We start from the raw sequence: 12,473 nt of genomic DNA on the forward strand, positions 1-12,473 counted from the left end.
AACTTCAGTATACACTATGATACATTCAGACCGACACACACTCGAGTAAGTTTGGGAGCGCATTCACACACTGGGAGAAAATTACGTTTCGTGATCTATCAAGGCATCAAATGAATTTTAAACTAGGAAACTGAAAAAAAAATGTAAATAAAAAAGGAGAGCAGGAGGAGGCGCCACTTTTAGTGTTAAAAAACAGCTAGATTTTGGTTTTTATATTTAAATAAACGGTTCAGTTCCTGAGTTGCGACAATCTGAGCTAAAAATAAAAACGTGGTTGCCAATTATTTCGGTCTCGCAGTGGACTGATAGTTAAGACATGGTTCCCAGCCGATCACCGAAGTCAAGCATCACTGGCTGCGGTCAGTGTGCGGGTGGGTGACCACTTGGATTAGTCTGCGTAGTGACCGAGGGTGTGCGGTATTGGTTCTCGTTAAACTGTTCTACCGTAAAGCACTCGACTTCGCGTTCAGGTCGTTGGACTACCGAAGCGGGGGTGCCATACCCTCAGCAGAGGATCAAAATTGTAATGGCATATCTTCGGATCTTCCTCAGGGATGTTTCCCAGGCCGTCGCCAATAGCCCTTTGCGCAGCTCTAGTGCGATGTAAATGAACTACAGCAGCAACAATTATTTCGTTAACAATTTATTTTTTGGTGGAATAATAATGTTTTGGATAATATTCATCAAAACTTATTTCAATTTGAAGCTTTACTTAGATTACAGATTACAATGTGAAAAAATTTAAGTGAAATAAGCAAGAACCATAATTTTATATCATAGCTACATCTATTCAACCACTATTAATTTTTCATCCTGATTGTCGCCATCCTTAGTGCGGACGTTCGAATAGCTGTTAAAATAACATTGTGCAGATTAGGGCCGGATTAAGCGTACGTGGGGCCCTAGGCCATTCAAATTTTTGGGGCCCTTAGATTAAATTTTTTTCTCGCACATTTTTTTAATTCAAATATAAAAGTATTTTTATATCTTTTCATTTAAGAAAGCATACTTAAAATAAATAATAATAAATGAAATTGTACTTTATTTTATGAAATTAAAACTAAAAAATAATCGTAACATTTTGAAAAAATTTGAAAAATCATTGTTTTTCTTAATTTTTTAGAATTTATTTTTAAAATATCCATTTCAAGGGGGCCTCTAATCATTGGGGGCCCCAGGCCAAGGCCTAGTCTGGCCTAATGCGTAATCCGGCCCTGGTGCAGATAGAATAGTAAACGGATTTTTATATATGTGTAGTTATAATGAAAAGGTCGTTACAATGAGGATTGTACTAAAGAGAGTAGACATATTTTCCAGTGCGCATTATACAATTTACATATAGTCATGGCTAATAAATGGCATTCAGTTATCAAAATAATTACAGTAATTTAATTTATTTTTAAAAATTTTAATTGTATTTTATCAAAGTTTTTTGAGATAATGTTAATTTTTACTTTTTTCCAAAAGAAAAAATGATTTTCTTTGTTGGAACAATGTAAACAAATGAAATGCCTCTAAGATTACTGGGATCCATTGCCGAAAATTTTAAATTAAAATATATATATATATATATACTAATAAAATAATTTCAGATATATCCTTCGCTTTTAACAGTTACAGTTACTGGGTCAGACTGTGTAGCAGAATTTTCAAGAAATAAAAGTTTATTTTTTCCAACCTTAAAAAAATAGATAAGAAGGATAAATGCTTTTTCAAATGAAAAGTAATTTTTTAAAAATATTTTTATCTGCATAAGGTGAAAGCGAAAAGGATAAAATAACTTACTGATGTCTTTTTTCCCAGAGATAAAGATAAAAAAAAATTATATTAAAAAACGATTAAGAAAAGTCTCCTAACCCTTCGCGCTTCTTTGGCTATCAAAGCCTATAAATTTCTTGACTGCTTTTAAAAGTAAGTCATTTTCAATATTAACTTTAATTGCAGTTAATTTTCTAAAATGTGTTTTTGTATATTCTTTTTCTTCAGTATCAATTAATTAATCATTTATTTACTTTCGCCTTGAGTTCATGCCTGCAATTTTTTTTTTTAACTTATGAGAGAAAAGTAAATAATTTCGCAAAACTCGGTTATTAATTTTAAAAATTATTATTGTTGTCCAATTATCAAAAATAAAAAATCAAGTTTTGTAAATGAATGAAGATTAATATTAATTTATTTTAGCTTTTGTTCCCATGTTTTCGAATTTTTAATTGATTATTTCCATAGAATAAAAAAAAAGTTCTTCCTCTATGCTTGCGTAATTTATTTGAATGAAAAATAATATGATTAATTTTCAATTCCATAATTCAATTCTATTTTTCATAAATAAAAGAAATCCATTTTATGAATCAATTCCATTTTATTATGGATAAACAATTGACAAGCTACAAAAATATAAAACAAATTACGAAAAGACATACCCTTTGCTTATGTTTCTAACCAATCTCTATAGGAAAAGCTTAAACTTGCTCGAAATAAAAGTTTGTTTATACTAAGTTGAAAAAGGTTATACTGTGTATACTGAGTTGTTTGGTTATACCAAGTTGAAAAGCCCAAAAACTAAATTGAAAAAGGTAGTTAACAGTAAAGTAGCACTGCTATGTTGAAAAAAAAAAACAAAAACATATTGAACCAAAAAAGAAAAAAAATGTTGAAAAACCTTCTAATGTTGTATATCTCAGAAGCAACATTATGTGAGAAAAGATTAATAAAAAATTAATCGCAAAATATTAATTATGTGCTTAGTATTTGATTACTTAATAAATAATGTTTCTCCTTTTCCCTCTATATGAAAAAATCGTAACCGATGCAGCTGTTTTTGGTTGTTCAACGTTGCGTTAGATTTTCTTTTGTAGCGAAAGAATCAAAAGACTCACGAAGTTCAATAATAATAGTATGGCGATTTTTTACTAATTTCTTAAACGACTCAGTACTATTTCTCCATTAATTTTGCTTTTTAGTACGTATCTTATTATTTTTTTAAATTTCAAATACCGTTCATTGAGCCGTGGTGGCTCAGGGAATAGAGCGTTCATCTCCCAATGAGGTGACCTAGGTTCGAATCTCAGAGGTGGCTAGTTGATACGAATTAGTTCCATCGGAGTTCCATGCGGATTAGTTCCATCAAAAAGTCCCTCACGAAAGCTGGTTTGTCATTTTGTCATAATGCTTGATCAAGGAGTTCCCTTGTCGTCTGGGTTGGGTACAAAATTACAAGGCTACGGAGGTGAGCAATGATAGTCGTAAACTTAGAATTGGGTCGGCTGTTCAACGTCGGTTATGAAATAAAATACCGTTGATTTTAAGTTTTATAGAAATACGTTTTAAAAGCAAGACGAAAAATATCCCTTCCTTTTTGCCGTCAGGCTAACAGTGGGAGGTTTTGGTGGTTTTCCTCTCCATGTAAGCCAAATACGGGTTAATTGCATCAAAAAATTGCAGTTGTATCAAATTTCTCCCAATACTTGATCTAGATAGATTGTAATAAATGCCAACTGTTTATAAATCTATAATAATAATATTGTTACAATAAATTTAAAATATAGTTTCATCTTAACCAAAAGTAGCTAATTGATTTAATAATCGTATTCTATATTCCATATAACGATACATTTTCTTTTAAGGAAAGTAGTCATGTCTGCTGTTATTATTACTGTACTCACTGGTATGTTCTTAGGGGACACCTTTAATCTTGCGAAATACGAGAAGGGAAACGCTAATGTTTTTGATCAGAACGCAATAAACCAACCTAAGGTAAAGTACACTATTAATCTGTTAATACTTGTAATCCATTGAAAACGTGCATAAATTGTTTTGATCAAAAATATATTATGCTAGAATTTTTACATGTTTCTGTACTTCTAAATGTTTTTAATTAAAAAAANTTGTTCCCATGTTTTCGAATTTTTAATTGATTATTTCCATGGAATAAAAAGAAAAGTTCTTCCTCCATGTCTGCTTAATCCTTTGAATTTTTTTTTTTAAAGAATTGTTTGAATGAAGAATAATATCATAAATTTTCCATTCCATAATTGAATTCTATTTTTAATAAATAAAAGAAATCCATTTTATGAATCAATTCCATTTTATTATGGATAAACAATTACCAAGCTACAAAAATATATAACAAATAACGATTATTTCCATGGAATAGATAGAAAAGTTCTTCCTCCATGTTTGCGTTATCCTTTGAATTTTTTTTTAAAGATTTGTTTGAATGAAAAATAATATCAGTAATTTTCCATTCCATAATTCAATTCTATTTTTCATAAATAAAAGAAATCCATTTTATGAATCAATTCCATTTTATTATGGATAAACAATTCCCAAGCTACAAAAATATAAAACAAATAACGAAAAGACACCCTTTGCTTATGTTTCTAACTAATCTCTATAGGAAAAGCTTAAACTTGCTCAAATAAAAGTTTGTTTACAAGTAAATGAGCCCAAAAACTAAGTTGAAAATGGTAGTTAACAGTAAAGTAGCTCTGCTATGTTGGAAAAGAAAAACATATTGAACCAAAAAACAAGACAAAAAAATGTTGGAAAATCTTTTAATGTTGTATATCTCAGAACAACGTCATGCGAGAAAAGATTAATAAAAAATTAATCACAAAATGTTAATCACGTGCTTAGTATTTGATTACTTAATAAATAATGTTTCTCCTTTTCCCTCTATATTAAAAAATCGTAACCGACGCCGCTGTTTTTGGGTGTTCAACTTTGAGTTAGATTTTCTTTTGTAGCGAAAAAATCAAGACTCACAAAGTTCAATAATAGTATGGCGATTTTTTACCAATTTCTTAAACGACTCAGTACTATTTCTCCATTAATTTTGCTTTTCAGTACGCATCTTATTATTATTTTTATTTGAAATACCGTTTATTGAGCCGTGGTGGCTCAGGGAATAGAGCGTTCACCTCCCAATGAGGTGACCTGGGTTCGAATCTCAGAGGTGGCTGGTTGATACGAATTAGTTCCATTGGAGTTCCATGCGGATTAGTTCCATCAAAAAGTCCTTCACGAAAACTAGTTTGTCATAATACTTGATGAAGGAGTTCCCTTGTCGTCTGAGTTGGGTACAAAATTACAAGGCTACGGAGTTGAGCATTATTAGTCGCAAACCTTGAATTGGGTCTGCTGTTCAACGTCGGTTATGAAATAAAATACCGTTGATTTTAATTTTAAGTTTTATAGAAATACGTTTTAAAAGCAAGACAGGCTAACAGTGGGAGGTTTCGGTGGTTTTCCTTTCCATATAAGCCAAATGTGGATTAGCTGCATCAAAAAATTGCAGTTGCATCAAATTTCTCCCAATACTTGATCTAGGTAGATTGTAATAAATGTCAAATGTTTATAAATCTATAATAATAATATTGTTACAATAAGTTTAAAAGTTTCATCTTAAACCAAAAGTAGCTAATTGATTTAATAATCGTATTCTATATTCATTATAAGGATACATTTTCTTTTTTAAGGAAAGTAGTCATGTCTGCTGTTATTATTACTGTACTCACTGGTATGTTCTTGGGGGACACTTTTAATCTTGCGAAATATGAGAAGGGAAACGCTAATGTTTTTGATCAGAACGCAATAAACCAACCTAAGGTAAAGTACACTATTAATCTGTTAATACTTGTAATCCATTGAAAACGTGCATAAATTGTTTTGATCAAAAATATATTATGCTAGAATTTTTACATGTTTCTGTACTTCTAAATGTTTTTAATTAAAAAAAAATGTCCCGCAGTGGACTGATCGTTAAGACACGGTTACCAGCAGATCAGCGAAGTCAAGCATCACTGGCTGCCGTCAGTGTGCGGGTGGGTGACCACTTGAATCAGTCTGCGTAAGAACCGAGGGTGTGCGGTATTGGTCCTCGTTAAACTGTGCTACCGTAAAGTGCTCGACTTCGCGCGCAGGTCGTCGGGCTACCGAAAGGGGAGTGCCATCCCCTCCACAGAGGATCAAAATTGTGATGGCATGTCTTCGGATCATCCTCCGGGATGCTTCCCAGACCGTCGCCAATAGCCCAGCTCTGGTGTGCAGCTATAGTGCGACGTAAATTAACAACAACAATAATTAAAAAAAATAATGCTTAATGGGTCCAAAGCAGAAAGTATAGTGCAGCTTTCAGGAGAACTCCTCCAGTAGTCAGTCTCGCGTCGTGGCGGGTATCATGGTTACTTGGGAAAGTCACTTCGAATAGGGGTGTGGGGTGAAATGTTTTGTCTTGATCTTCGCATAGGTCAGCTTGAGTAAACCAATCGACACCTTCATTTCTCCATTTCGCCTTTTGGAAATGTGCTCTCGCTTGTTACCATAGCAGCAGACAGCCCAGACTTTTAGTCTGGGGGAGTTCTCCTCAAAGCCGCACTATATTGAAAATTGTGATGTTAAGTGCAAGAAAAAAAAATGCACCATCTTGAATAACTTCTGATTTCGTGATCGAATCTTCACTTTCTAGGATTCAATCATAATGGTTCGAGGATGTAACCTCAAATATTCTAATCTGATGATATTTGGAATTATGAAATCAGACTCAAAAATGTACTTTCTCTGAATAAACATGCCTTCATTATAATGGATTCGGATTTCTGACATCCAAAAATATAGGGGATAGCTGAAAATCTGGGAAATATGGTCCCCATAGTTTGGTTGACAGAGCGATCCAAAGTTTGGGCCCTTTAATGTCTATTTTACTTTTTGCGTGCTTAATCATATCTAAAGAAATTTTTAAGCGAATTGAAAATTTCTTTCACAACATCATGAAGCTCGTTTATCTAAAAATAAATCACTGCAAAAAATAACTTCTAGTAAATATTTATTAATTTTGTTATTTTATTTAACAATAGTAAAAAGAAATTTGAGCTGCAAGGTATTTAAGTTTTTAGAACACTTTAAACAATGTAATTTTACACGGCGAAAAACAAAATTTGAACGAAATCAGTCGAATAGCTTCTGAGAAATCGAATTTTAAAAAAGTCGTATTTTTACGGTAATGAGCAGTCTGTTTGCGCAAGGTATGTAGCAGAAAAATTTATATTTGGAATAGAACAATTTACGCCCACTTCGCGGTCGATCTACGTATGAGAATTTTATAGCTCTATGAAAATTATATAGTTTCACAATAATTTTTTTATTTCTTATTAGATTTTGTGATGATTTTTATGTAGTTATTAAGGTAGGCATGTCATACTACTAAACTAATTACAGTTACTTTTTTTTTGCAGTTTTATTTTGTAAAATAAAATTATTCAAATTTCAGGAGTCTTGTTACGGAACATAAGACGTAATTCAGCTCTTTGGATTTGATGCTCTTTGGATTTAGCTCTTTCGATCTTTTAGTACTTAATTTTCCTCATCAAGTTTACTATGAAAAAGAGAGATAGCGAAAATAATTGTGAAAAGTTTCACTAACATAAGTCAAGAAATGCAAAAGCGGAAAGTTAAAAGAAATAGGCAACTGTTTCGGTATTATGAAAAAAACTGTAAAATTAACCACACAGTATGAGGTGAAATACGGGAATATAACAGATGTACAGTGCTTGAAAAACTAATTAATTAACAATGAGCTGATTAATTAGTACAGACGATATTTTAAGATAGAAATCAAATACAAAATTGTTTTTTTTTCCTTAATAAGCATGCCTTTTTTTCGACGAAATTGGATTTCCAACCCTCCAAATATATGGTTTAGCCACATACTCATGGGAAATATGGTCCCTATAGTTCGGACTGAAGGGCAGTCCGAATTTTGCACCCCTTCATGTTAATTTTACTTTTTGCGTACTTCGTCATATCTCGAGAATTTTTTAAGCGAATCGAAAAATTTTTGCATATATTTATAAAGTTTGTTTATCCAATGATGATTCTTTGCAAAAAATATTTTTTAAATATTTATTTATTATTTAATAATAGTCGAAATCATTTCGAATTCTAAGGTAAACAAATTTTTACATAATTTTAAAGAATGTAATTTTATGAGAAAAAATACAAAGTTTGAGCGAAATCAGTCCAACAGTTTCAGAGAAATCAAATTTTAAAAAAGTCGTATATTTGAAATTAGATTTCTCAGGAATTATTTGCTCTCCTGCAGTGCCGTAACTTCACTCCTCGGGGCCCTGGGGCAAACATTTTTGGCGGGGGCCCTTTCAAAAACTTTCAGTACTCCATCTCTAACTGTCATTTTAGCTATTTATGTATTATGTTAGTGAATATATTTATGAAAACAAGTTATTTGTTCACATATAAATTGGATTACAAAACATTGTAAGTTTTAAACATGACAAAATGCAAAATTTCAGCGAAATCGATTAATCCTGAGAAATTAAATTTTAAAAAAGTCGTACTTATAAAACTCGATTTCTCAGGAACTAATGCACTATTCAACCAATTTCGCTCAAATTTGTATTTTCCATGTGGAATTAGATACTTTAAAATGATACAAAAAAAAAATATATGCCTTACGATTCAAAAGTTTTCAGAATATTATTGTCCCAAAGGGGACTGATCGTTAAGACACGGTTCCTAGCAGATCACCGAAGTCAAGCATCACTGGCTGCGGTCAGTGTGCGGATGGGTGACCACTTGGGTCAGTCTGCGTAGGGACCGAGGGTGTGCGGTATTGGTCTTCGTTAAACTGTTCTACGATAAAGTGCTCGACTTCGGGTGCAGGTCACCGGGCTACCGAAGCGGGGGGGGCATCCCCTCTACAAAGGATCAAACCTCAAGGGATGTTTCCCAGACCGTCGCCAATAGCCTATTGTGCAGCACTAGTGCGACGTAAATGATCAACATCAGACTATTATTAAATAAAAAATAATAAATATTTACTAAAAGTTATTTCTTGCGTGGAATTATCTTTAGATAACAGAATTTTATAATCGTGTGCAAAATTTTTTCAATTCCCTTAAAAAGCTCTCGATCTGTAGTGAAATACAAAAAAATAAAATTAACATTTGGGGGTCCAAACTTTGGATAGCTCACCCGACCCAACTATTGGGACCATATTCCCCAGATTACAGCTACCTCCTATATTACGGGGGTTAGAAAATCGAATCTGTTGAACAAAAGTTATGTTTATTCAGAGAAAGTATGTTTTTGTGTCTGATTGCGTAACTTAAAATAAAATATCGTGCACTAATTAATTTGCATATTTGATGTCACACCCTCGAATTATTAAGATGGAGTCCTAGAACGTGAAGATCCGATCATTAAATCAAAAGTTATTCAGGGTGGTACTTTTTTGGTTCACTGTACGTAAATGTTACCAATTTACGACATCTCACTGAGGAAATATGACTAGGGGGAAAATATTCATGCTGTCTACTCCTGTCCCCCATGTCCACAGTAGCCTCCTTTTCCTCTAAATATAATGCTAATCATAAAATACCAATTTCTACTTCAATTTGGAAAATAGCTAGTAAATTGGAAAAAAAGTAGTTTCTTTTTCTAAAATTCTCAATTCTACTTTACTTTATTGTAGCGAATGTCAAATTTTCAGAAGGGGTGGCGCACATTATCTTCCATCTCAATTAAATTTCAGAGGAAAATAAAGTTTTCGATTTGGAAAATAGCTTTAAAGTCGAAAATAAGAGTTAAATATAAATTTTACTTGACTTTATTCCTGCGAATGTCTGAATTTCAGAAGGGGCGAAGTATATTCTTCGCCTCCTCACTTTAATTTAAGGGGAAAATAAAATTTTATTTTTGGAAAATAGATTCAAAGTTTTTTTTTCTTTTTTTAAGAAAGAAAAGAAAAAAAAATTACTAGACTTTATTATTTCAAGTGTCTAAATTTCAGAAGATACAAAACACATTTTAGCCCCCCTTACTTTATCTCAGAAGAAAATAAAGTTTCCTATCTCCTTAACTATAATTTAAGAGGAAAATTAAGTTTTCTATTTGGAAAATATCGTCGAAGTTATGAAACAAAACAATTTTCTTCCTCTAAAATTTCCTACTTTATTTGATTTTATTCTATTAATATTAATGTCTAAATTTCAGAAGATGAGAAGCAAATTCCCCACCCCCTTCACTTTTATTTCAGAAGAAAATAAAGTTTTCTATTTGGAAAATAGATTCAAAGATGAAATTTTTTTTAGTTACCAATTTCTATTATTTTTTAGCACTTTGAAATTTCAAAAGGGGCGAAACACTATGTTCGCCCCCTCTTTACTATTTCGGAAGAAAATAGAGGGAAAATTGGAATTAAAATATTTTTTCCACTTTCACTTTACTTTTCCAAAAGTCAAAACACACATTAATCGCCCATAACAAAATAAAGTTTCCTACTTGATGTATAACTTCAAAGCTGAGAAAGAAAATTACCTATTTTAATGGATTTCGTCTTGGCGAATAACTAAATATCAGAAGAGGCAAAGCACATAAATGTTAGTGGAATATAAAGTTTTCTTATTTCAAAAATAGCTTCAAAATTCAAATTTTCTTCTTCTTTAAATTACCGATTTTACTTTATTTTTGTGAGTGTCTAAATTTCAGGAGGGGCGAAACGCATCGTTTGCCCCATCATTTAAATTTTAGAGGGGCCCTCTGCCTCCCCCTGGTTGGCACGCCACTGGGTCTGACGCTAGATAGTAGAGGAAACAATGTAAACCAGAAGTGCAATGTACAGAAAGTGTTAACGATCAACTACATGCAGCTGTGGCCATTCCCCTTCTCTGCAAAGCGTGTTTGTTCTTATGAGAAAGAGAAATAATTCGCGAAAAGCTGTTATACCGTTTTTTACCCTTTCGTTTTTTCCCCTAGGTACGTAATTACAAACAAGAAAATTTTCAGCAACTCTATCTTAACACAATTTCTTTCCTACATATATATAATTAGAGTACTGTATTTTGAAAAAACATGATGTGGTCTCTTCATATGGGGCCCCCCTTGACCGTCGGGGCACCGGGGCGGTGCCCCGGCGTAGTTACGGCCCTGCTCTCCTGATCAAATTATTGGAACCATATTTCCCAGATTGTGACTACCCCTACATTTTGAAAATCAGAAATCCAAATCCATTGAAAAAAAAAACATGTTTTTTTTTTTCACAGAAAGAACGTTTTTGTGTATGATTTCGTATCTTAAAATATTGTTTGCACTAGTTTATTAATATATTTGAGATTTCCCGCTCGAACCATTACAATTGAGTCTTAGAACGTGTAGATCCGGTCATTAGATCGAAAGTTATTCAGGAAAATTAGTTTTTTTTCCATGATGATTGTTTAATTGTTAATGTTTTACGCACGATCTGTTCTACATTATTTTACTACAATACAAAATTTCTTTTTCTATTTTCTTTTTAACTCTAAAGAACTTAAGAAACAAGGCGATATATAGCAATTATGTAGTCGTTAATCATTTTAACTTGTTCCATTTAACTTTTTCTTTTGTTTAAGATTAAGATACAACTTTTATAATATGCGATGTGATATCTTAGTTTCCAATAACTTTCTCACCAGCCAATTTTTGTTAAATTTAGAATGCTACGAGTATATGAATGATTTGTTGCTTTGGTAATTTTATCTTGCAAGGAAACCTGTGTAAGTTAGCCGCTTATGAGACAACAATTTGATGGTTCTCTTAGGCAAGTGGTCAATTTATAAAGAGTTAATTCAATTGTTTTAACCAGTTTGGTATTTCATAATTATAATTAACTTAGATAGAAGATCAACTCACATTGCTCAAATTAACAGCTTCCACTATAAATGAATTTTATAACATAAAACTCAACGCCTTTTTCAATGCAACAAAAAATTAGTAAAAAACGAAATGTGTAATTTGTTTTTTTTCTCAGTAGACTAGAGACATAATTCAACTGTATTCTATCGATATAATTCAATTTCAATTTTTTCAATATGCGAAATATTTTTAACTAGCCGCCTAAGGCGGCCAGCTGTCCGCCACGCTATGTTTCTTGGGCCCTAGCACTGTTAGTAGAGACACGATCCTCTTCCAATCTTCTTTGACGTTTCTCAGACCCTAGCACTGCTAATTGAGACACGAACCTCCTCTAATATTCTTTGACGTTCCTCAGGTGTTTCTCAGGCCCTAACACTGCTAGTTGAGACACGATCCTCTTCTAATCTTCTTTGACGTTTCTCTGATGCTTCTTGGTCTCTAGAATTGCTTTTCGAAATTCGGTCATGTTCCATCCTTCTTTGACATTCCACAGACGTTTCTAGGGCCCTTCTTCTTCTTTGAGAATCTCTTAATATCTTTTTCCTTGACAAAATACAAAGTTTTTTGGAAGGTGGTTCTGCCATGTCAGTAATCGGGTCCTTAAGAAGTCAACAAATACTTTGGAACAACAATTACTATGAAAGCAAATCATGAAACTTCAATATTAAAATCTAAGTGCTTACCTGCAAACTGAAAATTTCTGAAAATAACTAATTACATTTAATAAAAACTGTTAAAATAAAGAATAGAAAAACCAAAGAGATCCAAGGTAAGTGTGATCGTTCCTT

The 12,473-nt window shown here is 32.4% G+C and overlaps 1 protein-coding gene across 1 annotated transcript in view; it reads left to right on the forward strand.

Annotated features, from left to right (window-relative positions):
• The first annotated feature begins 1,802 nt into the window (after positions 1–1,802).
• Positions 1,803–12,473, forward strand: part of LOC107436749 (uncharacterized) — a 31,036-nt gene continuing 20,365 nt past the window's right edge. Inside the window, exons 1-2 of the mRNA XM_043051496.2 lie at positions 1,803–1,911; positions 5,478–5,607. Of these exons, the coding sequence (XP_042907430.1) occupies positions 5,488–5,607 (120 nt within the window). The 5' untranslated portion in view covers positions 1,803–1,911; positions 5,478–5,487. The remainder of the gene's footprint in view (positions 1,912–5,477; positions 5,608–12,473) is intronic.

This window comes from Parasteatoda tepidariorum, chromosome 1, assembly GCF_043381705.1.
Source record: "Parasteatoda tepidariorum isolate YZ-2023 chromosome 1, CAS_Ptep_4.0, whole genome shotgun sequence".
NCBI classification, from domain to species: Eukaryota; Metazoa; Arthropoda; class Arachnida; order Araneae; family Theridiidae; genus Parasteatoda; species Parasteatoda tepidariorum.